At 39.6% G+C, this 22,393-nt stretch overlaps 2 protein-coding genes across 5 annotated transcripts in view; one reads left to right on the top strand and one right to left on the bottom strand.

Annotated features, from left to right (window-relative positions):
- Positions 1-1,312: 1,312 nt before the first annotated feature.
- cnga4 (cyclic nucleotide gated channel alpha 4) lies at positions 1,313-11,521 on the bottom strand. Its single transcript, XM_023336615.1, has 7 exons — positions 11,447-11,521; positions 9,450-9,533; positions 6,258-6,364; positions 4,864-5,447; positions 3,458-3,703; positions 3,140-3,305; positions 1,313-2,112 (listed from the first exon to the last, which is right to left on the bottom strand). The coding sequence occupies exons 2-7, from the start codon at positions 9,518-9,520 to the stop codon at positions 1,313-1,315; spliced, it is 1,974 nt and encodes a 657-aa protein (XP_023192383.1). The 5' UTR covers positions 9,521-9,533; positions 11,447-11,521.
- fam160a2 (family with sequence similarity 160 member A2) overlaps positions 11,494-22,393 on the top strand; it is a 24,585-nt gene continuing 13,685 nt past the window's right edge. Inside the window, exons 1-4 of one of the 4 annotated variants that reach the window (XM_005803000.2) lie at positions 11,494-11,807; positions 16,618-17,154; positions 19,666-20,070; positions 20,853-21,083. In XM_005803000.2, coding sequence (XP_005803057.1) covers positions 17,029-17,154; positions 19,666-20,070; positions 20,853-21,083 — 762 coding nt within the window. In that variant the 5' untranslated portion in view covers positions 11,494-11,807; positions 16,618-17,028. Of the gene's footprint in view, positions 11,808-13,566; positions 13,621-15,719; positions 15,766-16,617; positions 17,155-19,184; positions 19,217-19,665; positions 20,071-20,852; positions 21,084-22,393 lie in introns of those variants that run through there. The other 3 variants (XM_023337210.1, XM_023337211.1, XM_023337212.1) reach the window with 3 other exon arrangements.

Genomic DNA, 22,393 nt, shown 5'->3' with positions numbered 1-22,393 from the left:
AAAGGGCCAGTCTGTCATTTTGGTTTTGGCGAAGGAAACGTTGACAACACGCAAACATGAAGAAATTATTTTTGATTGAAACACATACGCATAAAAATACTTCTTAAGACATAGCTGCAGTTGTCGTTTTGCATATAAAATGTCCTTTAAAAGTGTAAAAGGTTTAATGAAAGGTGACTTAGAACTTAAATTGAACACAAGAGGAAATATATTGTTTTTTTTTTTATTTTTTATTACAATTAAATTACAAACCAAGTATAAAACTAAATAAATACAGTTCAAAAGATAAATAGGTGGCTTATTTTGGTTTGATTTCATTTCGTTTTATTATGTAAAATGTAAAGTAATTCTTAGTTATGGGGTTTTAGATACAGCTTGAACGTAACATCACAGCTCCAGAATAAAGTAGTTAGAAATTTACTTTACTTTTATTTTCCTTAAAAAGAAATCATAAAATAAAAGGGGGAGACATGCAAACGCCATCCAGGACCTCCTTGCTGCAAGATAAAAGTGCTACCAACTGGCCCTATAGGTGCAGCCCAATTTTACAAACATCAAGTAAACTCGAGATGATAGTGTTATGGTTTGGTTTAGTAAATTTTAATTATCTCAACTTAATTTAACAATTAAAAAAAATATTTTGAAATACAAACCAAGAGTACATTGACTAAAGTAACACACAAGATTTTAGATTTGAAAAATATATCACATTACGTTACACATGACGGGCGGGGGGGTACAGTAAATTTTCTTCACTGATATATTTTAAACAGTGAGGTAAATTTGATTTGTAATAAAATAAAAATAAATAAATGTTTATTTTAATCACAAAAAAATAACAAAGATATACATAATACAGAATACAAAAAAAAGAACAGTGTAGTGCCACAACTTGTCAAATAATTGTTTATATTACATATATAATATATGTCAACGCATGAAAAACCACACATCTCCATAATGGTTAGAAAGGTTAACATAAACTACAATTCTGGTTTGGGTGCCAAAATCATCCTGTGAGGAAGATGCAATGCTGCCATCTAGGGAAAGATGGGTGTATTACAGCAGAACCTTTAGTGACTTTAAAACAGACGCGTAATTTTTGTAATTTTGTAATTTTTGTTAGAGAGGGGTCTAACTGTTCAATGTATGTATGTGTATCTATAAAACTGTTAAAATAACACAAATAAAGTAAAAAAAAAAAAAAGCAACAAAAAACAGACGCGTCTCCTTGATATACTCCACACACACAAAATACTCCTCTCACTGATCCTGTGCTATTCTAAACATGATTAACTTACACTGAAAATGTTTAACTTTTCTTTTCTTTTAATTTGAACCCTGCGCGTCTTTTTCGTCTGAGTCTTCTTTGGTATTCCTTGTCCACCGATTCTCCCTCTTCAGATGGGTCGTGTTTGTGATTCCTCGGTTCAATCTCAGCTCCATCACCTTTCCCAGGTCTTCCGTCTCCTTTCTCTGTGATTTTCTCTCCATCACTTTCTTTGCCTTTCAGACAGTCTGAGTCCTTCAGATCAAATTTATTCCCCACCGCCACTCTTTCAGTCAAATCCTTTGTACTTTTAGTGCTCTCACCGTCTCCTTCTTTGGTCACATCATTATTATCTCCCTGCTTTCCCCCATTTTCCTCCTCACCCTCCTCCTCTCCCTCTGCTTCCTCCCGCTCCCAGTCAGCTTCTCCTCCGACCCCGTCCTCTCTTCCCGAGGCCCCCTCCCCTCCTTCCTCACCAGGTGGCAGGTGAATGTGCAGCACAGCGACCCGCATCTCCAGCTGCTCCACTCTGGCCCTCATCTTCCTGTTGCTCGACTCCAGCTCCACCATGAGCCGGGCCAGTTTGGTCCGCAGGACTTCCAGGCTGCTCTCCAGCCTCTCTATCTTTGTCTCAACCTTCTCAGCCTCCACCTCCTCCACCTCGGCCCTTTCCTCCAACATCCCCATCTTGATAAGGATCTGCCGGCCTTTCTCCTCCAGGTGACGCTTGGCTGCAGGAAACTCAGACAGCACGTCGGTCAGGTCCTCTTTGGAAAGGCTGAACAGGTCGGAGTGGCCGATGCTCTTGATGTTGGCAGTGCGACGGTTACCCGACTTGTTACCTTGGAGGAGGGGAGGGCGGAGGAATTAGTATTTTCTTAAGGATTTAATATAATCCTGAAGTATACAAGACCTTAAATGTTAATGTTAATATTATTAATTCAGTATCTTCCAATATTGTTTCTACAGTTGAAACCAGATATTTTATACTGAATAAAAATACATAAATACATTTTTTACCTCACTCTCTGAAGTTAAATCAGACCAAACTTTACTTGTCTTAGCTTAGTTAGAAATACCAACATTATTTCTGTTTGCTAAATTCCAAAAAACTTTGCAGGGGTTGTTTCTGTTTGGAACTTTGCTCGAATTCAAAAGTGTACATACATTTGGTGTTGGGAACAATTTATATGCTTTTTCATAACACCATGGCACCACCTACTGGTCGACTTGGGTAAAACTACCTGCCGACTAGATAATTAAAACAGCCTTTTTAGTATATTTTTACTTAAGCAGCTATGTATTTATGAAGTAACATATATCAAATCATGCCGTTGTGATGGAAAAATTACAATAAGGTCATATCTGCTAGTCATGTTATATGAAATGCTTATGAACTCTCACCAAAAGAACTATTTGGGTTACATGTAGAACGTTGGAAGTTGTTTTCTACAGCTGCATCAGAACCAGACTGTCTCGGCTTTGTTGTTAATTCTTTATCCTTGGTATAAAACTCATGTGTCTCTGTCTGGCAGAGCTTTTCTCATCCAGACCTGCTTCATTACTGAATGTCCTACAAGCTCTCTGTATTGTGCACAATATATGAATAAACCTGATTGAGTGATTTCACCTGAACAGTGCTTGGAAATAGTATTTTTTCCAAGACACCGTATATGTACTTCCTCTTTATTCTTTGGTTTCAAAACACCTATTTTAATGATTCCATGTTTGATTTAGCTTATTTTTATTTTGTAATTTTGTTTTGTCGCACTGTAAAACACAGAAATAAGATTTCTTTGCAAATCCACAAAAAGCTATAAAAAGTATATAAAACGTTATTTATGTAAGCATGCAGAGCCTTTATCCTACCTTTGATGTTAAGGATGCTGATTTCTCCAAAGAAATTCCCCGCACTCAGCACCGCAAACTCTGTAACGCCGTCATCTGCTACAACTGCGAGCTTCCCTTCTTTGATGATGTACATTTCGTGGCCCACGTCTCCCTTCCTGCAGACATACTCTCCTGGGCTGAACACCTGCAAGACAAAAGGCACGGGATACCAAGTATTTAATGCAACAGTGTGCAAGGGAAACAAGTTTATAGTTATTGGTGTGCCGCAAAGACTCAATTCTTGTTGCTGTTGCTGTCTGAACACTGGTGGACTTCTGTGTGTTACCGCCCCCTGACCTGAGGTGTGAGCTTAAGAACCAGATCCTCCAGCAGACTTTTCTCACAGCTCTGGAAGATGGTGACTTTAGAAAGAGTCGGGAGGTGGACGCTGACGGCGATCTCTGTCCTCATGTGCAACGGCAGCTGCTGCAGGATTTCGTTCTCCCGCATAATCTTCTTGTTGATGTGAAGATGCTGGTACCAGTTGTCAATGCGCTGTCGAAGCTCCTTGCTAACGTGGTGGCTACGCAGGTATGCTTTGACCTGAAGGGGAGAAATAAAAGTTCATCATCCACACACCTAGGCAAAAAATGTTTTCAGAGAGAATTAGGACAGTTCTGTGAAAGGTGTCAGCCTCATTTTAGATTTCTTCTGATTGAGCTTTTTGCTTTTTCTTTTGACTTACTAAATATTTCATAAAACACATTTTAATATCAGACACCCTGAATAGAAAAAAAGGGAAATTTATTTTTTAGATTATTATTCCTATTATATTTATAGGAATGATACTCTGGTCCAATCTTTCCTGTAGATTTGTTTTTTAATTCAGCCGCATCGAATGGGTTCCAAGCCTTCACAGCCTGATTAAGGTCATAGCATTGCATATCAATTGGATTGAAGTCCAGACTTTGACTATGCCACTTCAATGCCACTTGTTTGTTTTGTTCAAGCCATTGCTAGGTGGACTTACTGTTCTACTTTGGATCATTCTCCTGCTGTATAACCCAAGTAATTTTGCTCGGTCGACCACTCCTGGAAAGTTTTACCACTTTTCCATGTTTCCTCCATTTTTGGATGATGATTCTCACTGCGGTTTGACAAAGTCTGACCATTGCCTTCATGTGTATTTCTGTTCAATTCTCATCTTTCAGTGGTCCATCTGGGCTTTCTTCCATTGAAGTGGATTTCTCCGGCAGAATGTGAACCGGAGCAATTAGCAAACAGAAGGAGAAGTTGTGAATGATGATGTTGATTTTCTGCGCTTTTTTAAGAATAGTTTGCCTGCAGTTTTAGCAATGGCAAGGGAGAAAGTGAACAAAGTCGTTCAGTCCTTGTTGGCCACAGTTCCAAATATTAAATTAATATTTGCAGCCATCTTATTAGCAGCCATCGACACGTCTCTCTTTGCAGTGGAGGATGGTTGTTTCCAGTGCAGGTAATTTCCGGTAAGCTTTCGTATCGTCAAACTGGCAAATTACAGAGATCACTGCCAAACATTAGTGAGTGGGTAAAATTTAAAACTTCAACAGAGTCCACATTTCCAGGAAGCCAATCATTTCCCAATAGTCAAAGATCTAAACCCTCTGTTTTCACAAGGCTAGTTTGCTAAAAACCTTATAAAATAGTACTATTTTACAGATTGACAGATGTCAATAACTCTATTTGACAAAGCAAAACAAAAACAGAGGAACTCTGAAACTCACCAACTCGTGGTTGGGGAAAAAGACATTGTCTCTGTCCCTTAAGTTCGTGATGACATTCCCGACATTCCCGACAATCGATGCGAACACCAGCACGGCAATGAGCATGTCTGCAATCATGAATAAATACTCATCCTCCCTGATTGGCAGAGGGGTGTCTCCTACGGTGGTGAAAATCTGGGCTGAGAACCAGAAGCAGTAAAAGTACTGGCGCCGCATGGAGGCAAACATTGGATCAGTGATGTTGGGGTAGACCCACTGATCGCTTCCAAAGCCGATGTAATTCGACAGAGCAAAGTAAAGACAGGCATTCCAGTGGATCAGCACAAAGATGTAGATCATGAGCTTTATGATGCGGAAAGTGTTAGGGTAGGAGGTTCTTGTCTCCATCCGATCCAGGGCCTCGTTGAGCCGCGGGATACGGACAAGCCGGTTGATCCTCACCAAGGGCGTCTCGAAGCCAAAGGCAAAGTAGAGGAAGTCAGTGGGCAGCAGGGAAACTAAGTCCCACATGAAATGTTTGGAGCGCAGGTAGCGCTTCCTGAGGCGAGTCAGGTCTTTGATGAGAATTCCTTGATCCAGGAAGCCTGCAGATGAGTGGAAAAGGAAGGATGAACTCGTCACATTTCCCCAGTTTTTGAAAGATGTCTACCTGGAGCGTGTGGATACAGGTGACGTCACTGCTGCAAATATCTGAGTGTGCTTTTTATGTAAGCCCAAACCACCAAAACTGAACTTTGTTAGCCTGTTAGCTGTGGAATACACTCCTGATCTAAATTTTAAAACCAGTCGAAAACTGGCAAGAATTCACATTTTGCACAGTTAGACCTTTAGAAGGTTCAGAATGCAAAAAGAAGAAATGGGAGTGAGACCAAAAAAAGAAGGAAAATGAATAAACAATTTATTGCAAGCCACCATTACAATGAAATAGACTGTTCATTGCTGATCAAATATTTCAAAATGTATTGCTAACAATCCAAAGACAGTGAATTCAGCAGCAATCAATGTTAACAATCACTTATCCCATTTTAAATGGGTTTTCTAAAAATGAATGGGTAATATTTGGGTTTATAATAAGTTCTTAATGTTGTATTGTCACTGAATCCAATCAGGAAGCAGGTATTTGGATTAAAGTCACTTCCCATTACTATCAATTTGATGCTCAAAAGGGAACTCTGAAAAATAATTGACCGAGAGTAGCCTGTATGTTTGTGAAAAGATAACATTTCTCTTTTGATAACGGTAAAGAGATACTAACATGTTGACTATGGCAACAAAAGTAAAACTAAATTCCATAGTTTTTGATGGTTTGGAGTGCCTTGTTGCATTTAAAGTCCGTTTTTATGTTTGGCTGTAGAGACCAAGAGTTGAAATCAAATCAGAAAAATTGTATTTACCAGTATGCAGAGTGACAGTCATGTCAGCAGCATACATGAGGTCTGACACATAGTCCAGCGTGACCCACACAGGAAGATAGCTCAGACCAATCGCTGTGAAGCAGGTCCTGATAAAACAGAAACAACAGTACTTTGTCTAATAGGACGTCTGTTCATTACAAGTTATACCGTAGTGAATGCATGATGCTGCCGTCGTTTACCTTAAAATGATGATTACCCAGTTGTAAACAATCGGCACTATCATCACTTGCAACCAGACATAATAGAACTGTTCTGCAGGATCAATGGCCTGCTCTCTCCAGCTGAGAGGAATGTGACGTGGAAGAAAGAAACAGGCAGAAAGACTTACAAGACTCCACATCGATGACTCAAAGTGTACAATTGCAAAAGTAACCCTACCTTCTGATATTTTCCACAGTACAACCGCAAAGTGGAATGTATTCTTTCAGAATTGTATGAGACGGACCAACACAAAGTGATGTTGTTGGAGGAAAAGATTACAAGTGCTCAACTACTTTAGAGGCAACGTTTTAAAAAAGTGTGGCTTGCATTTTATATTCGACCCCTTTTGATCTAATACTCCTAATTCAAATTTAATGTAACTATTGGCTTTAAAAAGTCTTCTAATCCACTTGGGTGAGAGATTATCTGTGATCATTTCACTCGATAATCCAAAACAGGAAAGCTGTTAAACTGCCAACACATGGCTTACTTACTTCTCTAAACAAGTACGTCTTTGTATCGGTTTCCTGCATACAGTTCCAGTAAAATAGAATGATGATTGTAGTTGTAACATGACAAAAATATACAAACATTCAAGAAAACTGAAAATCAAAAATATATAGCAAAGCCAATGATTTCTGAAAGCTTTGTAAATCTGAATATGTAAAAAAAACCAAAAACATCTGCCTAATTTAAATAATGATCCCTCCACAATGATCCCTCTATAGTGTTGTTGATATACAAAATCTGCCATAGCCACTCAAAAGTATTAACACAGTTTATTTCTGACTGACTAATTGCAGGAGTTTATGCTGTACCCAAGAAAATGATATTTATAGAACATGATTTGTCATCAAAATGCCTTTCAGAACAGAAGATATTGTGGAAACATTTCAGTAGTCTTTACTCATTCAAAACAGATGAAACCTGAATATACATTAAAATGATGACAAACTTTAAGTAAGATCCAAATATTTTTTTTATGTCAAGTCATATTACCAATTACTCACTTGAAATTAAATTTCATGTCCCAAAAGGGCTTCTTTTTCTCTTCATCCTTGCCTCCGACTTTACTTTCCTCATTCATTTTTTGTCCATGATGCCGCCTGAGCAGCCCACGCCATCGGTTCGTCCTGACACTAACGTTACCTAAATCATCCATTATCGGAACTAGCTTCTTACGACTTCCACTTCAAAAGTAGGTGTTCCTAAGGTCCTCAGAGCTGGGCGCTTTGCATCGGGCAGAAAGGTTTAATGCTGACCTGATAAACTACCTGCGCAGTGCCTAGCGATGCCCGTCTCTATGGCAGGAAACAACAACAGGTGTCACAGGTACTCAGGGAATTCTTTCCTCCCCATAGAAAACCAAGAGGGTCTTGTCTCTTCTATCTCAGCCACAACAGACACCGAGTGTGGCACAGAGGTAAACCTACATGTCCCAAAATATGCTGGTCAGGAGCTACTACTAGCAGGTGAAAGTGCATAACACAGATCATTTATTCATCAAGAAACATTTTGTATGTGTCTAAGAAACAGGAGCTAGAGGAGTTGGTCATAATTATGCCCATAATAATGGACAAATTGAAAACGAGGCAGTCGGGGTGAAAGCGGTTCAATCACCGGCGGAAAGTTTCACAAACAAAAATCAATAATTTATTTATAATTTTTGCGTTTTTATGATGTAAAGCACTTTGAACTGCCTTGTTGCTGAAATGTGCTGTACAAAGAAAATTTGATTGATTGACTGATAATTAGAAGAGGTTTTATGCAAGTAGTAGTTCAAAATATCTGAACAATCACTCATAGACATCTGATGTAAAAATATATAGATACAAACCGCCCAACAAAATATCAACAAGGAAACTAGGTAATATTTTTTATGACTTTCTTCAACTATGACGTCTACTTGTACTCTAATGTGCAAAGTAATCAAAAAAAAAGGAAAAGAAAGAAAAACCAAACTTTGTAGCGGTCCTCGCTGGAGGTGCATCAATAAAACCAGTTCTGTCCTGTATCCACATGGGCTGAAATGCCACTCAGTTACTAAGAAGCCATTACTCTAAAAGCAACATAAAAACCACAGATAACACTTTGCAAATGCATACAACAAAAATAAGACCTTCATATCTTCATATCTGGTGACAAGATTAAACTAGAGTTGAATAGTTTGACCACAACGAGCATTCTGACATTAGAGGAATAGGGGGAAATCAAAAACAAAAGAACACTAACCGAACTGTGAAGTAATGGGAGGCAGCAACGTATTGTGCCTCAGGGGGAATTGGTGCACTTCACACCAATTTAGAAAATCTATGAACTTAGGAAATCTATGAAGGCTCATAGAAATCCTGAAGCAACATGTCAAGACATTAGCAATGATGTTAGAGTCTGGTCGAAAATGGGTCCTCCAAATTAATAATGGCCCTAATTCCAATAAGAAATCAACAAACTCAGTGTTTTGTAGTAATCATCACAAAGCCCAGATTTTAGTCTAATTTTAAAAAAATCATTAGAGTCGAAAAGTGATGTCTGAGCAAAAACATGTCTGGCAGGTGTCGTGGGTCAACATTCCAGCAAATTATTGCTGCTTTGAGATAAGACGCCTAAAATGTTTGACCCAAGTGACACGTTTTATAAGCGGTTCTACAAAGTACTGTAGGGAAATGCGTATGAATGTTTGAAGGAAACAAAAACTAAATCGGGAAAAACTCTCTCTCCCGGATTATTCTGGCATTTAACGAAGATAAATTGTGCCTCTAATCCTAGCTGATCTTAAACGAAGAAAACATAGTAATCAAAATTGCTTTCATGTGGCCTCAGAGCTTTAATTTTAGATGTTTAAGGAAAGTAAAATACAATGCAGTTATGCAAAACTATCTTCTTTTTAGTTTTGCATGACTACCGGTAATCTTAGCAAGGTAAACTGTATGCAAATATAGCTGCTAACGTCTAGAAACAACATATAATTACCAAGCAGTGTGGCCGAGCTCTCTCTGCACTGAGAGTCTGGGATGGATGGAAGTACCAGCTGCATCAGACATAGTTGGAAGGCCTCTGCTTATGAAAAATTACAGGTATGTAAAATGTGCCTTATAGAGGGTGTGCCAAAATTACAAATGGGTTCTGTTGAGAAAAATGTTTTTTAGAGCAAACTAGTGCCTAAGATGTTGCTCATTTGCTTCTTTTGTTAAAAAAAAAAACAAACAAAAAAAACAAACAAGCAAAAGAACCACATTTGTTTGCTTCTAAACAAATATGGAAGCAAATGCTGCCACCACAGCAAAAGACAAACATAGCTTTTTTTACGTTTAGGTGTGAAAACTTTATGGATACTAATAATGTGCATTTTATATTGTGAATGTGATATTTTCATTTGCTTGCATTTTTTCAAAAATTCAGATCTACAAAAGAATTAACGTGTACAAATAAGAGCAGTGTTTTTTGGAATCTAGCCATTATAAAACACAATTTATGCAAAACAAAGATCAAAGGAGAGAATGAAAGGGATGTTAATTTGTGAATTAGCATAAACCAAGTTTATTTGGACAAAAAACATGATTAATGAACCAAAACAAATTCACGCTGGACATCTGAACTGAGTTCATGGTTAACAATGAACATGATTAATTAACTTTATCCTGACCAAACTGAATTTAGATCAAGTTTTTGTTAAAGCTTAACAGCAGCAACACCAGAGACACCTTAAATTTCTGTGTTTGGAAGTAGTAACCCTTGTATCCTGTCTTCTGCCTTGCTATTCAAAAGAACCCTTTGCATAGACACTGAGTTCTGCCTTTGCTTCAACATGTTGCCATAACATTGCTTCTACACAGATTATGGCGGTAAGACATCAGCTTTCTTTGGGTGGAGCTCTGTAATTTTCTTCCCTGGATTGCACAAACCATTTTGATGGCTTTAGAAAAACAATGTTGATTTCTACCACCGACATCCTCATTGGTGATGGACTGAATGTGAATAAGGAAATGTTCTACTGACAGAATAAAACTACGGTCCCTTCTGGGGTTGCTCGTGATCTTGCTAGTGTGGCATCAGAGTCCAATTCATGACACTTAGAGTTGTTTGTATTAAAAGAAAATAACAACTACTTATAGTCAGATGTGCTCATATTTACAGGTTACACTGCATTAGCACGTGTTTCCATAATGTATATTTGGAATGTCAGCAAAATGTCAAAAAGAGTCCAATATCAAAACTACTGATTTCGTCTGAAGGAGATATGAAGAAAACTTTCAAGTTACGCCAATATCATGTTTGGAGCTGTTAATAGCCAAAGTACTGGGATAATTCAAGTTAATTACATACAATTGATCATCTTTTCAAGTTGTATCTGTGAAATATTGTGACCCAAAATACATTTTTTGGATTTATATATTGTCACAAAATAGTCCGCATTCAGTGTTCGCCTTTTTTGGTAGTGAGAATAAAAGAAAGAAAGAAAAAAAGATTTGTAAAAACTATTTTCATTCAGTTAAAAAGTCACAATTTGTATTGTAAAATATATATGTTTTGCTCAAATAGAGAGAAAGCAAATCTTCACAGTTAAATCTTGAAATTGGGTTATAAAATAGGTCAAATTTTTTTGATGGAATCTGTGCGTTCTGCGGGATAATCAAGCATAGTGCTCACAAACAGAATCAGTTGACTTTTACTAAGAGATGACTGGGATGGTTAAAATTATTTAAGCTTCCTTAGGTCCAAAACCTTCAGCAACAAGCCCAAGCTAGTTGCTATTTCAATGTTATCGAGTTATAACAATGAAATATAACATAGAAATATATTGCGGTCTACTGTTGAAGCAAAAAAATATGTCTACACTACAAAAATGACCAGTTTTCTTTTCCTAGAGTGGCAGCATCGCACCTCCATAATGTCACAAATATTAGCACACAGTGTACATTTATCGGAACCGGTTCGGGTTTTTGCCCCTCCAAACCCTCCATACCTACCATGCAGCTGCGAGCAGCGTCGCCGTGACTCAGTGAAGCCGTGTGGGAGGAGTAAAAGTAAGATGGCTGCGGGAGAGGGAAGAGTGTTTGAGAAATCATCAAATGGGATGTTTATCTGTCGCTGGCAGGATGCGCAGCTGCCCCGAAGAAGGAGTGGTTAGTCTGTTAGCGTCGCCGGGTCGGTGTGGAGCAGTCCGCCGGTTGTCTCTGCGCTGCGTTCGTGTCCGTCGGCCGTTCGTTGCTCTGACATTGTGGAATTCATCAACGGCTAGGCGTTAGCAGGCAGCTAGCTGGCAGCTAAGCTATCCGAGGAAATCTGCTCCTCTTTGTACAGCTGCCGAGACTCCTGCACGTAAACAAGGTGCGCATTCTTGGTGTTGCTTTCTTGATTTACGCGCGTGTGTGTGTGTGTGTGTGTTGGCTTTCCTTGGTCAGGTGTGTTTAATACAGGGCTTTTGAGATGGAATAAGTTCATATTTGACAGTGTAAACTAGGTCGCGACATCGTTTCGAAATTGAATTGCATCGATTGTTGTTTTTCCGACGTCGCCCGGTGAAAACGCCTCTGCGGGCTGGTTAAACTGAAATGCAGAATGGCAGGTCTAAAAAAAAAGAAATACAAAAATGAAAGTGTTAATCAGAAAGGCAGCGTTAAGTGTCAGTCAAAGGCAGTGACTGACACGAACATATGATGTACAAGCATTAGGAAAGATTCGACCTTTGAACTCCTGCCTCCTTAGTTTAATTGACTCGGACACATGCCTCTGGTTGTTATCTCTAAACTCTGGGGCTAAACAGTAACCATTCAATAGGCTGTCATCTCACCTCATAAAACCCACGGTGAATCAAAGTAAAGCGGACTTTTCTTGGGTTTTTATGTTTCACATATAAAATATGCAACCACTGTTTAAAAAAAAAAAAGAGTAAAGGAGTAGGTAGAAAGGATTTCATTTTCTGAGACTTCTCAGTTTCTACCCAAAAGTCTGCCTAGTATTACTGCTTTTATGCTTTTGGTCTCCATCAAATATGAGTCTGCCTTGCTCATAAAAGTGTGCTGGTTAGAGTCCCAGCTGACATATAATTCACAGTCACTTGCATTAACCCGTTAACCTGTTTCTTGACAGATAAGTAGTGGGTAAAATTGCAAACACTGTTGAGAAGATGTTATCTGTACATGTGTGCATAGCTTTATCTCTGGTGGTTTATTTGGCCACTTTTTAAAAATTCTTATCTGATATTTAGATAACAATGTTTGCACATGTCACCCTTTGAGGAAGTGCAAATGTGTAGAAAGTATTTCTCACAACTTTAATGCTGAACGTCTATAGCAGACGGATGATGTGCGTCTGCCTTTCGTCTCCGATTAGATATAATGGTGGTATTGATTGCATTTACCCAACATTTTCCTGTCTACCGTCTTTCTATACAGCTGTTGGCATCCAAGTTTCACTTTCACACACCAGTACTCTGATGATGTATTTTATATCGACATAAACAAAGCTCACACCCTGGTTGTTGTTTATAAGAAAACGTTAAAAGCAGTTTTTAAAGCTGGCTGTCAAATTTTGTTTTTGGATCATGTTGCAGGAAGTGTGTTGGTGCAGTCAGCTGCCATATGTGCTAAACTGCAATTTAGATAAACGTTTTTAACAAATGAAATGTTACTCCTAAATGGTTAAATCCAATTGAAATGACATCTGTTGGTATCTTTCCAGTCACAACAGACTCTGATGTTATCTGTGAAGACTGGTATAGGTTTAGAGGTGGAAAATAGGGATGCGCTTATGGAAATTTGGCCCAGTGTCGATATCCGATACTAATATAGCTCTTATGGCCAATAACCGATATTTACCGATATTATACACATTACATTTCACTACCCTTTCGACACCTTGACAGAAAGCAATACACCGCTGACTTCATCACCGCTTCTCCCCACAATCCTGCACTTCAACACATGACTAACCTTCTGCAATTACAAAGGCATCAAAATAAGTATTTTTGTTGGCTCAGTTTTATTTATTCGATCAATACCATTATGTTAAATAATGTCGGACGATGCCGATGTTAGTGCAGATTATATCGTGTATCCCTAGTACAACAGGAGAAGACTGTGACGGTCTCCGTTTGGTCAAAAAGCAGGAAGCGAGCGGACTACAGCGCAAGGCATTTGGGGTCAGTATTACCAAAACAAACCCGAGTCTGGCGCTAGCGGGAGAAGTGGCTTGTGGTCAAAAGAGAAATCTTACAACAGCTAAAATCTGATGCCACTCAAGTTTTTGTTTACATTTGGTGAAGAAGGAAGTTGCGCTCAGTGTCTTCTTCAGAGGTTTTCACGTTGCTTCCTTCAATGGTTCTTGGTGCAGCGCCACCACAGGCGAGGGGGTGGACAGGTTTTTCAATTAGTTTGGCTCATCTGATACAGTGCAGTGTGAAAGCGAACCGCACCAGCTGAACATACAACAAATGTTGAACTTTTGCTTCTCAATCGAACCAAGTCTACCAGACAGCCAGGTGCAAAAAATCCCTGAAGGATACTGGTTAAGCTGGAGTCTGTTTCAGTTTGTCCACTGTGTGAAATCACAGCAACTCTGGAAAAACAAACAAAACTTCTTGCCTGACTTTTAGCCTATTTTAAGAGTTTGATCTGCTACAAGAGGTGGAAATACTCAAGCCTAAAGAATGGTGAGCTTGATCACTGATATTCGGCTCAGGTCTTTAGGAACGCCGCCTCCCTTCAGTGGTATCTGCAGTTGCACTTTGAACTCGTTTTATGAGTGCTGTTATGATGCTGTGTGTGACCTGAAAGTTAAAGAAACTTTGAATTTCCGTGTGTGCTGCAGCGCTGAAATCTGCATGTCGAGCTTAGGGTATTTTCGTTGAAAGTACTTCAGGTTTTCTGACTGAATTTACATAAATATTGAGGACAAATCTTAGTCAAACAGTATTCCTGAGGTTTTTTTTGTGTGTTTTCCTCCCATTCATATCCTTAGCTCTCTGCACGAACTCATATGCTGACCTTATTAAAATAAGGAGTGGTTAATCATTAAACGGAAAAACAAAAGGATAAACAGTGACCTAGCTTCTTTTCAGAACCACTTGTGTGTAGCTACTGAGAGAAAATAAAGAAAGTTCTGGATGGAGGTTTTATTTTTTCTTGTGTCTGATCCCAAGTGGAAATCATGAGTCATTTATCCATGTCATGTGGAAATGAGGAGCATGTTACAAATCTTTGTAATGATGACATTTCTTATTGTAACACCGAACATATTAGCTTACTGACTCATTAGGGTGGTTTCCTATAATGGATCCTTTTGTTCAAGCACAAGTCAAATGGTTTCCTAAATGTACAATTTGATGGATTAAGGATGTTTTTTTAGTATATTCAGACCTCTTCAACTTTTTAAACTGTTGCCATGTTTCAGCCACAAACTTCAGTGTATTTTTGTGATAGCCCAACACAGCATCATGCATAACTGTGAAGTCAAAGGACACATGATTTTGAACTAATGAAAAATGTTACACTTGTTTGTGTGCTGCCCCTTTTACTATGATATTCCTGCATTAAGTCAAGTGCAACCAAGTGTTATCCTGGACATAATGGCAGCATATTGAGAAAACACATCGTACACATGGTGCCTATGCTTTTCTTTAACAGGGACATTGAAGCTAGTCAGTACTGATGGAGCTAAATTAGGGCTTGCACCAACTAGTCGACTAGTTGATTCTTTACTCTGAAATGACTTTTTACGGGGCCAGTCGACTAGTCGCAATGACGTGACGAAACAAATTTTTCCGATAAAATGAAAGATGAACCAGGTGAGTTCGTCAAACAGCTTCAGATTGTATAAAAATGTAAATAATTTACCAAAGAGAAAATTCCAGCAAAGGCTAGCGGATGTCTGTATGTAGAGACTGTAGACCGTGGCAGACTGGAGTATGACTGCCATCCTCTGTTCACTTGGCCCATGTATCTCTCCCCCCTTCCTGTCGGATTGCTGTCAAATAAAGGCAACTAGTGACAAAAACATTCTTTAAAAAAGTCTATTGGAGTAATGTGCCACAATGCATCATGATGTCGGGCTTTTTCATCCATCCAACTGATCAGCGTCACCCTGCGTATTGAAGCTACTAACCTGGCACTTTTACGCTCTTATAAAAATACTGTCTGACAACATCTGGAAACTAAGTCTAAGCTTCATTCTGAGGATCTGATGGAGGCGATCTCTGCCGCCGTCTGAATGTCGGTTCATCCCGCAGAGAGAGCCGCTGCTGAGTCAGCGGAGCGTCCTGCTGCGCATCGGGGCGGAGGAGCAGCAGGTGGCAGCACTGAACTCACCTGTAACCAAATGTTCATAATAAGTTTGGTTTGTGATGTGGTTAAATTTGTGTGAACTGAACTGGCTTTCTTATATCTGGAAATCGCAGGTTTTTTTTTAGTTCTACTTCCTTTTGTCTTATAGTTAAACTTGTTACTCTTTGAACAACTAAGCTTTGAAAGTACAACACAAATTTGGTATCCAACGTTATAGATTTGTCTTTTACACTTAGTATTGATTATTAAATGTAAAGTTGTTAAATATCTGAAATATATATCACATTTTCTTTTTAATTGTAAGCTTGTGAAGAGAAAGGATGCAACAGTATGAATGAGTTTGTCACTTAAAGCATGAACACTTGTTTATTTGCTTGCTTCTCTTGCCAGTAGCCTCCCAGGTCCACAGTAAACATGAGCGGGACTTGTAGTTTTTTCTACTAGAGGACTGAAACAGTTTCCCTGGTAACAGCGTACTGCAGAGGCTTACTTATATTTGTTGGGGGGGAAAAAAGGTGATTTTTCTACATACTTGAATTGTTTTTGTCTTTTTCTTTTCCTTTTGATGGGCGGCTTGCAAGAAATCTGACAATATAGAAATTAGGACATTTATTTTCTGAGGTTTTTGCAGAGAAATTAATTTGTAATGGACAAAAAATTATTCTATTGACATCCTTTGTTCCAGTTTTTGCAGATATGTAGTGGAGCAATGTGTGCATAATAAGGAATTTTAGTTCTAGTTAAGTACAAATTGTTACATTACCCTAGTTATGGTGGTTGTTTGTTCATCATCAATTTGTGGTACAGAAAAGCTGTAGATTTAAAGTAAGGAGTCGTTTCTCTGTTTGTCTTCACAGAGAGGTGTACCCGTCCTGACCGGCTATGGAGTGGTGTTGGCTTCAGACTGGATGACAGCGTCCACCCGGAGGACAAGAAAGCAAAGTTTCTAAATCAGCAACACCCTTCCCTTTGGAGTTGGCTGATCGGCAGTGACAGCTCGTTCAAGCGTCGTCCTTTTTCTCTGATTGGGATCGCCTCTCCTCCCCTCTCCGTCCCTCCTCCCTTTCTTTTTTCCTTTATCTTTGTCCATATCTTTTCCTTTAGTTCCCCTCCTGAGCTCTTGCTTTCTGTCCTGGGCGCTTTTGTTTTCTGGACTCAGAAGTTCCCTTTTTGCTTTTTTTTTTGTTTGTTTTGTTTTCTTTCCCCCCCCATCCCTCACTGGTGTTTGAGTCTGTGAGACCTTTCACCTGCCTCCCGCTGGGTTCGGAATGAGCTGGCTTAGCAGGTTGAACCCACGGTCCGGCCGCAGCGCCGTTGCCTCCGCCGCCCCCTCCAGCCCGTGCACTGCGGACCCGGAGACCTGCCTGATGGTGTTTGAGAACCACTGGAGACAGGTTCGCTGCTTTGCGACGCCATACGCTCACAGTTCTGTTTATTTACTTTGCTGGAAGACATTTTTGAGATACAAGTCAAAAATGAACCCAGACTGAACCTAATTTGGTGAATATAATTTGTGAAAAGAAAAGACTGGCTTCCTGTTACTGATGGTTGCAGCCGTGGTTGCTACTCAGCTAATTTATGCACTAAATCTACTCTCCTAATTGGGGAAAAAACATCTTTATTACAAATGATCTGGGTCACATCTGAAGTAGTAGTTTGGAAAATAGATAATAAAATAATAAAGTCCAAATAAAATGTTTACAAATGCATATTGTACATTTTCAAGGATTTGCTTGTTTAAATAAAATTCAATAAATGCTTATTTAAATGAGCAGGACTTTAACCGATTCAATTCGATTAATTAATTACAGATGCTGCAATTAACTAGATTTAATTAATGGTGGAACTTAGTTAGCATAAGCTAAGTTCCACCATTAGTTTGTGCTTAGGCATAGGCCAGTGTGATATTGTCACTGTATGATAATCTTGAGTACAAACACTAATCCCAGGGCAACACAGACATTGAATTTAGTTCTTGTTTTCAATTCCCTGTTTTTCAGAGTTAGATGTTGCCACTCTGCTATTGTATTTATAGATCAACAACTATAACAAGCTTATATTATCTGTTTAATTAATCAAACTGCATGTTTGCTTATGCCTCTAGCTACTGACACTGTCGGTCTATTTGTATAGCTAAGACGGCTATACATCTTACAGTCTGTCAGTGCTTTTATGGATCTGACCAATAAGGAAGTGTAGATTTTAACACTTTAGATGGACCGTGCCAGTGCTAATGTAAGGAGCCAGATTGGCTCATGTCCAGTCCCTGGATAAAAAGCGTTACGGCTTCCACAGCGCTGCCTCCTCCTGATGGGTTAAATGGCTTGGAGGCAGCATTAGACTGTTTTGTTGGATGTTTGCTCTTTCAACCGGACTCTCAACGGGATGCTTTTTTGTTCAACAAAAAATTGTTTTCAGAAGATGTAGCTGTGGTGCTGATGTTGCAAACTTTTAAAAATAATCTCTTCTCCCTCCGACATGACAGTGTGAGCAGTGGTTACAACGAGAAGACAATAAGTAGACGTTGGTTGTGTGGGCGAACATCTGCCCTGTTTTGTATGTTTGGTTGCTGGCTGTGTGTTAACTCATCTCAGTTTCTGCACATGTGCAGCTTCACCACTGACGCAGTTGTTCCGACTTGTCATGTTGGCTAACCAAACCCTGGTCGTTGTGTCGACTCATGGTGACTGCACATCACACTTGTTTGTGATAATGTTGTGAAACCTCTTGTTACATTTAACACTTCAAATGCTGCTTTATTGTCTATCTTTGAATGATTGTGTCAGACTGCTGTTAAATACTTCTTATAGTATGTATTAGTAATTTCATCCATTAACATCCAAAAATACCAGTAGCTCCCTGACAGCACTCGCGAGTAAACGTAGCCTAAAAGTTGTAAGATGTTAACTAAAACATTTTAAAACCTTAGTATATCTTGATACCAGTTAATGGCCTGTTTTTTTTAGCTCACTGAAAGAACTTTAGTATCAAAGTCTTTCATTTTAAAATGCTGACTGTGTTCTCCAAACCTGTGATTCTCCATCCAGGTTATTAACCCCATGTCCTGTATGTTTTAATAGATGATTAACAGACTTTTGTTGCACCTGATGCCATTCTAAGGAGTTAATGCAGTCATTTGTGCTGGAGCAGAGATTCATATAAAATATGGCGGACTGTGGGTTTTTTGGAACAGAATTAAGAACCCACATTAAGCTCTAATGCAGGGGTCTCAAACTCCAGTCCTCGAGGGCCGCTGTCCTGCGACTTTTAGATGTGCCTCTGTTGCACCACACCTGAATAGAATAATTAGGTCATTAAGGCTCTGGAGAACTGATCTACACAAGGAGGAGGTAATTAAACCATTTCATTCCAGTGTTTTGTACCTGTGGCACATCTAAAAACTGCAGGACAGTGGCCCTCGAGGACTGGAGTTTGAGAAGCCTGCTCTAATGGGAGGTTAGTTGCATTCGAATCAGAGGAAATGTGTTGAAGGCAGCAATTCACCTTACTATTTAGTGGCTCAGCTGGCCTTGACTGCAGCTGTCCTTGGTTTTGTTGTTGTGTCCATCCCATTTCCTTCAATCTTCAGGAACTGAAAGGCCTAACTGTTCGGCAGTCAACTTCTCAGTTTAATAATAATCTTGTTCTTTACCTTGATTTTTGTTCACAGTAAAGAGTTATCCACTCAGTTTAAGTGTGCTGGACCAAATCTAAACATACAGACTAGTGGAAATATTTCCACATTTTACAAATTTTTTCATGTTGCATGTTTTGTAGTTGCATATTTATGTGATTTTTGAACTTGGGAGTAATCCAAGAGCTGTATGTCTTTAAAAAACGATTTCAAGGATACAAGGAGCTTTATAAGGATATCATCCTTGTAACGTAATTTTTTCTTTCTTCAGGTCTCTTGGGTTTTGGATCAGCGAGAAACGTCATCCTCCAGCGACGACCTGACTGCGGTGCGAAACAACACCGACCAGATGTTGTGTCTGCTGGCGGAGGAGCGTCCCGCCGAGAGCACAGAGGGCGGCTCTTGCGTGGCGCCCATGGGCCCCATCCTGGAGCTGGTCGTCACGGAGAACATCCTGGAGCGCCTGGTTCAATGGCACCTCTGGCGCGGCCTGGACCCGGACAGCCAGGGGGCCCTGCTCAAACTGTTCGAGATGCTCATCGGCCAGTCCCAGCAGCCTCTGCTGCAGCACACAGCTGTTCTCCACCCCCTGCTGAGGCTGCTGGGAGCATGCGCCGACCCAGAACTCGGCTGTCCCCCGGCCTTGGAGAACAGCCTAGTACTGCTGCTTAATCAGGTACACAAAAAGAAATAAATCTTTGGTATACTTCATAACTGTGTTTTTGAGTTGTTGTTTTTTTTTGTTGCTCAAATTAAAGTGTTTTACCTCCATTTGAGTTTCTAAAGCTTCTAAAAATAGATTAAGTTCTTAAAAAAAAACACACACACAGCTGTATTTTGTCAATAAGTTGTTTTTTGACGTGTGGAAAATGAGCCTTTTCAAAAACCCTCCCGAATGTAATGTCACAAATCAGCAGGCACTGTCCCTCACTCAGCAACCCCAGCAAAGCCCAACTCATCACCTAGCAACCCAAGCAGAGCTCCAGCATGTGTAGTCGGCTGGTTTTACAGCTGTGTGCGCTGTACAATAGCTGCTGGAAAAGACAAGTGTTTTGATGTTGACTTGCCGTCCAGAAACCACTTGCTGCAGGAGGCTCTACTAATGCTTTTCAAAGCTGTTCAGTTGTATAATTTTACGTCTGTTTGCAGCTATTTTCACCTGCGAGTGTAAACGTTGAGTTGGTAGGCGTGGCTTATGTGGATTTAAAGTGACAAGAGCCCTAAAATATCTTCTGAAAGGAGATAGACAGACTGAAATATCACAACCCAAGAATCATACTTTGCAAAAAAATTTTTATCATGTTTGTGTAGCCCATAGACCTATATTAACCTCCTCAAGGAAGCATAATTGGTCATCTATAATATTTTATTCTTGTTAAATGCTTGCTTTGAACTTCATTGAAACCTTTGTGTTTTTATTAGTTTAATTTTTTTTTCACTTTTTTGAATCTACAACAGGTTTGCGTGACCATGGCCCGGCAGCCGGTGGTCCTAGAGATGCTGTTCCAGGCTGCGCCGGCCCAACAGGGCTCCACCAACCTGCTCATCTTCTCCCTCCTCGTGCCGTTCATCCACCGGGACGGAGCCATTGGCCAGCAGGCCCGAGACGCGCTGCTGCTGGTGATGGCGGCCTCGGCCAGTCACGAGGCAGTGGCGCGACACATTGCCGAAAACTCCTATTTCTGCCCGGTAAACCTCAACATTTGTTTTTGTTTTAGTGCCAGGCTTCTTTTTTTCAAAAAAATAAAAAACAAAACAAAACATTTAGAAAGATTAAAGCTTAATATCAAAATTCTTATATGGAGGAAGTTTGTGTTTTTATGGATGATTTCAAACTGACTGGTAATATCTTTTTTGGTTTTGCTGAGGTTCTACTATGTAATACAGCATCGTGCTGATAAACATATTGCCATTTTGACTTCTTGCGTCAAAGTGATGTATAGGGAACAGAAGCTGACCTCTTTATTAATATAGCAGCTGAGTACAGCTCCAAAAGCGAGACCCTGGCTTGCTGTCTGACTCTTGCTCTTCAGAAAGAGGAGGATGTGGGCTCTGGAACTCTAATGCATTAGTGATGATGCGTGATAATGGCTGCAGAAGAAGATGACTATGCACTCTGACAGATCAGCCACCCTTATCTACATCCTATCACATAGTTTCCTGTGACCATCTCACAAAATAGTCTCTACACTCAAAGAAACGCTTGCATGTTAAGAGGAATATCTCATAAAAGGGTTCCTTATGATGTGCATGTGGGTTTATTGTATTTTTGTTTGATTTTTGTCAATCTTTTTCAGTGAACGCTTCAGTTTTTCTAGCGTTTCTGGATAAGAAATCAGTTTAGGAGATGTCACTATTTTGGAGTTTACCACTAAAAAAGGCAGATTCAGCTGATTTATTATTAAAATATTTACTTTTTAAAAAATCAGCCAACAAAAAAATCTGCACGCCTTCTTGCAATTCCCTTTAGCTGCCACCAGATGAGAATAAAGAGTTGCTAAAGTCCTAATGATTTTTTTTTCAGTGAGAATTTGCATGTTTACTTTTCAGGGCAGTTATTCTAAACTGTGGTAAGCCATTGTGAGATAAACCTTCCCTGTAGAATCAAAACAGTGTGGCGCTTTTATGCGAGATTCAAAGGAGTGGTCACTACTTCCATCTTTTGACTTTTTCTGTGAACTATGGTGGCAGTGAGCTGGTTCAGCTATTTCTGCTCACTGTCCTCCCAGCAGTTTCAAGATGACCTACTTACTTCTGGAAAGGTCCAGTGGAGGAAACATGGAGGACCCAACGCCTGACTTGCGCTGTTTTTTTCTGTCTTTGCGTGCTAACCCATTACTTTCAGCTTTGCATGCCATTTTCAAAGGAGATGTCTGTTATCGAGTCATTGCAGCACCTTCCCTCTGCATCCATAACTGGCCTTTTCTCCTCTTCTAGACATCATTTTTTTTGTAATTTTGTGAACTAATGTTTCTAGATATTTATTGTTTGTATTTCTC

Source organism: Xiphophorus maculatus, chromosome 7 (genome assembly GCF_002775205.1).
Source record: "Xiphophorus maculatus strain JP 163 A chromosome 7, X_maculatus-5.0-male, whole genome shotgun sequence".
Taxonomy (NCBI): domain Eukaryota; kingdom Metazoa; phylum Chordata; class Actinopteri; order Cyprinodontiformes; family Poeciliidae; genus Xiphophorus; species Xiphophorus maculatus.
Note: the sequence above shows the minus strand (reverse complement) of the source record. Positions and strands in the feature narration are given on the sequence as shown.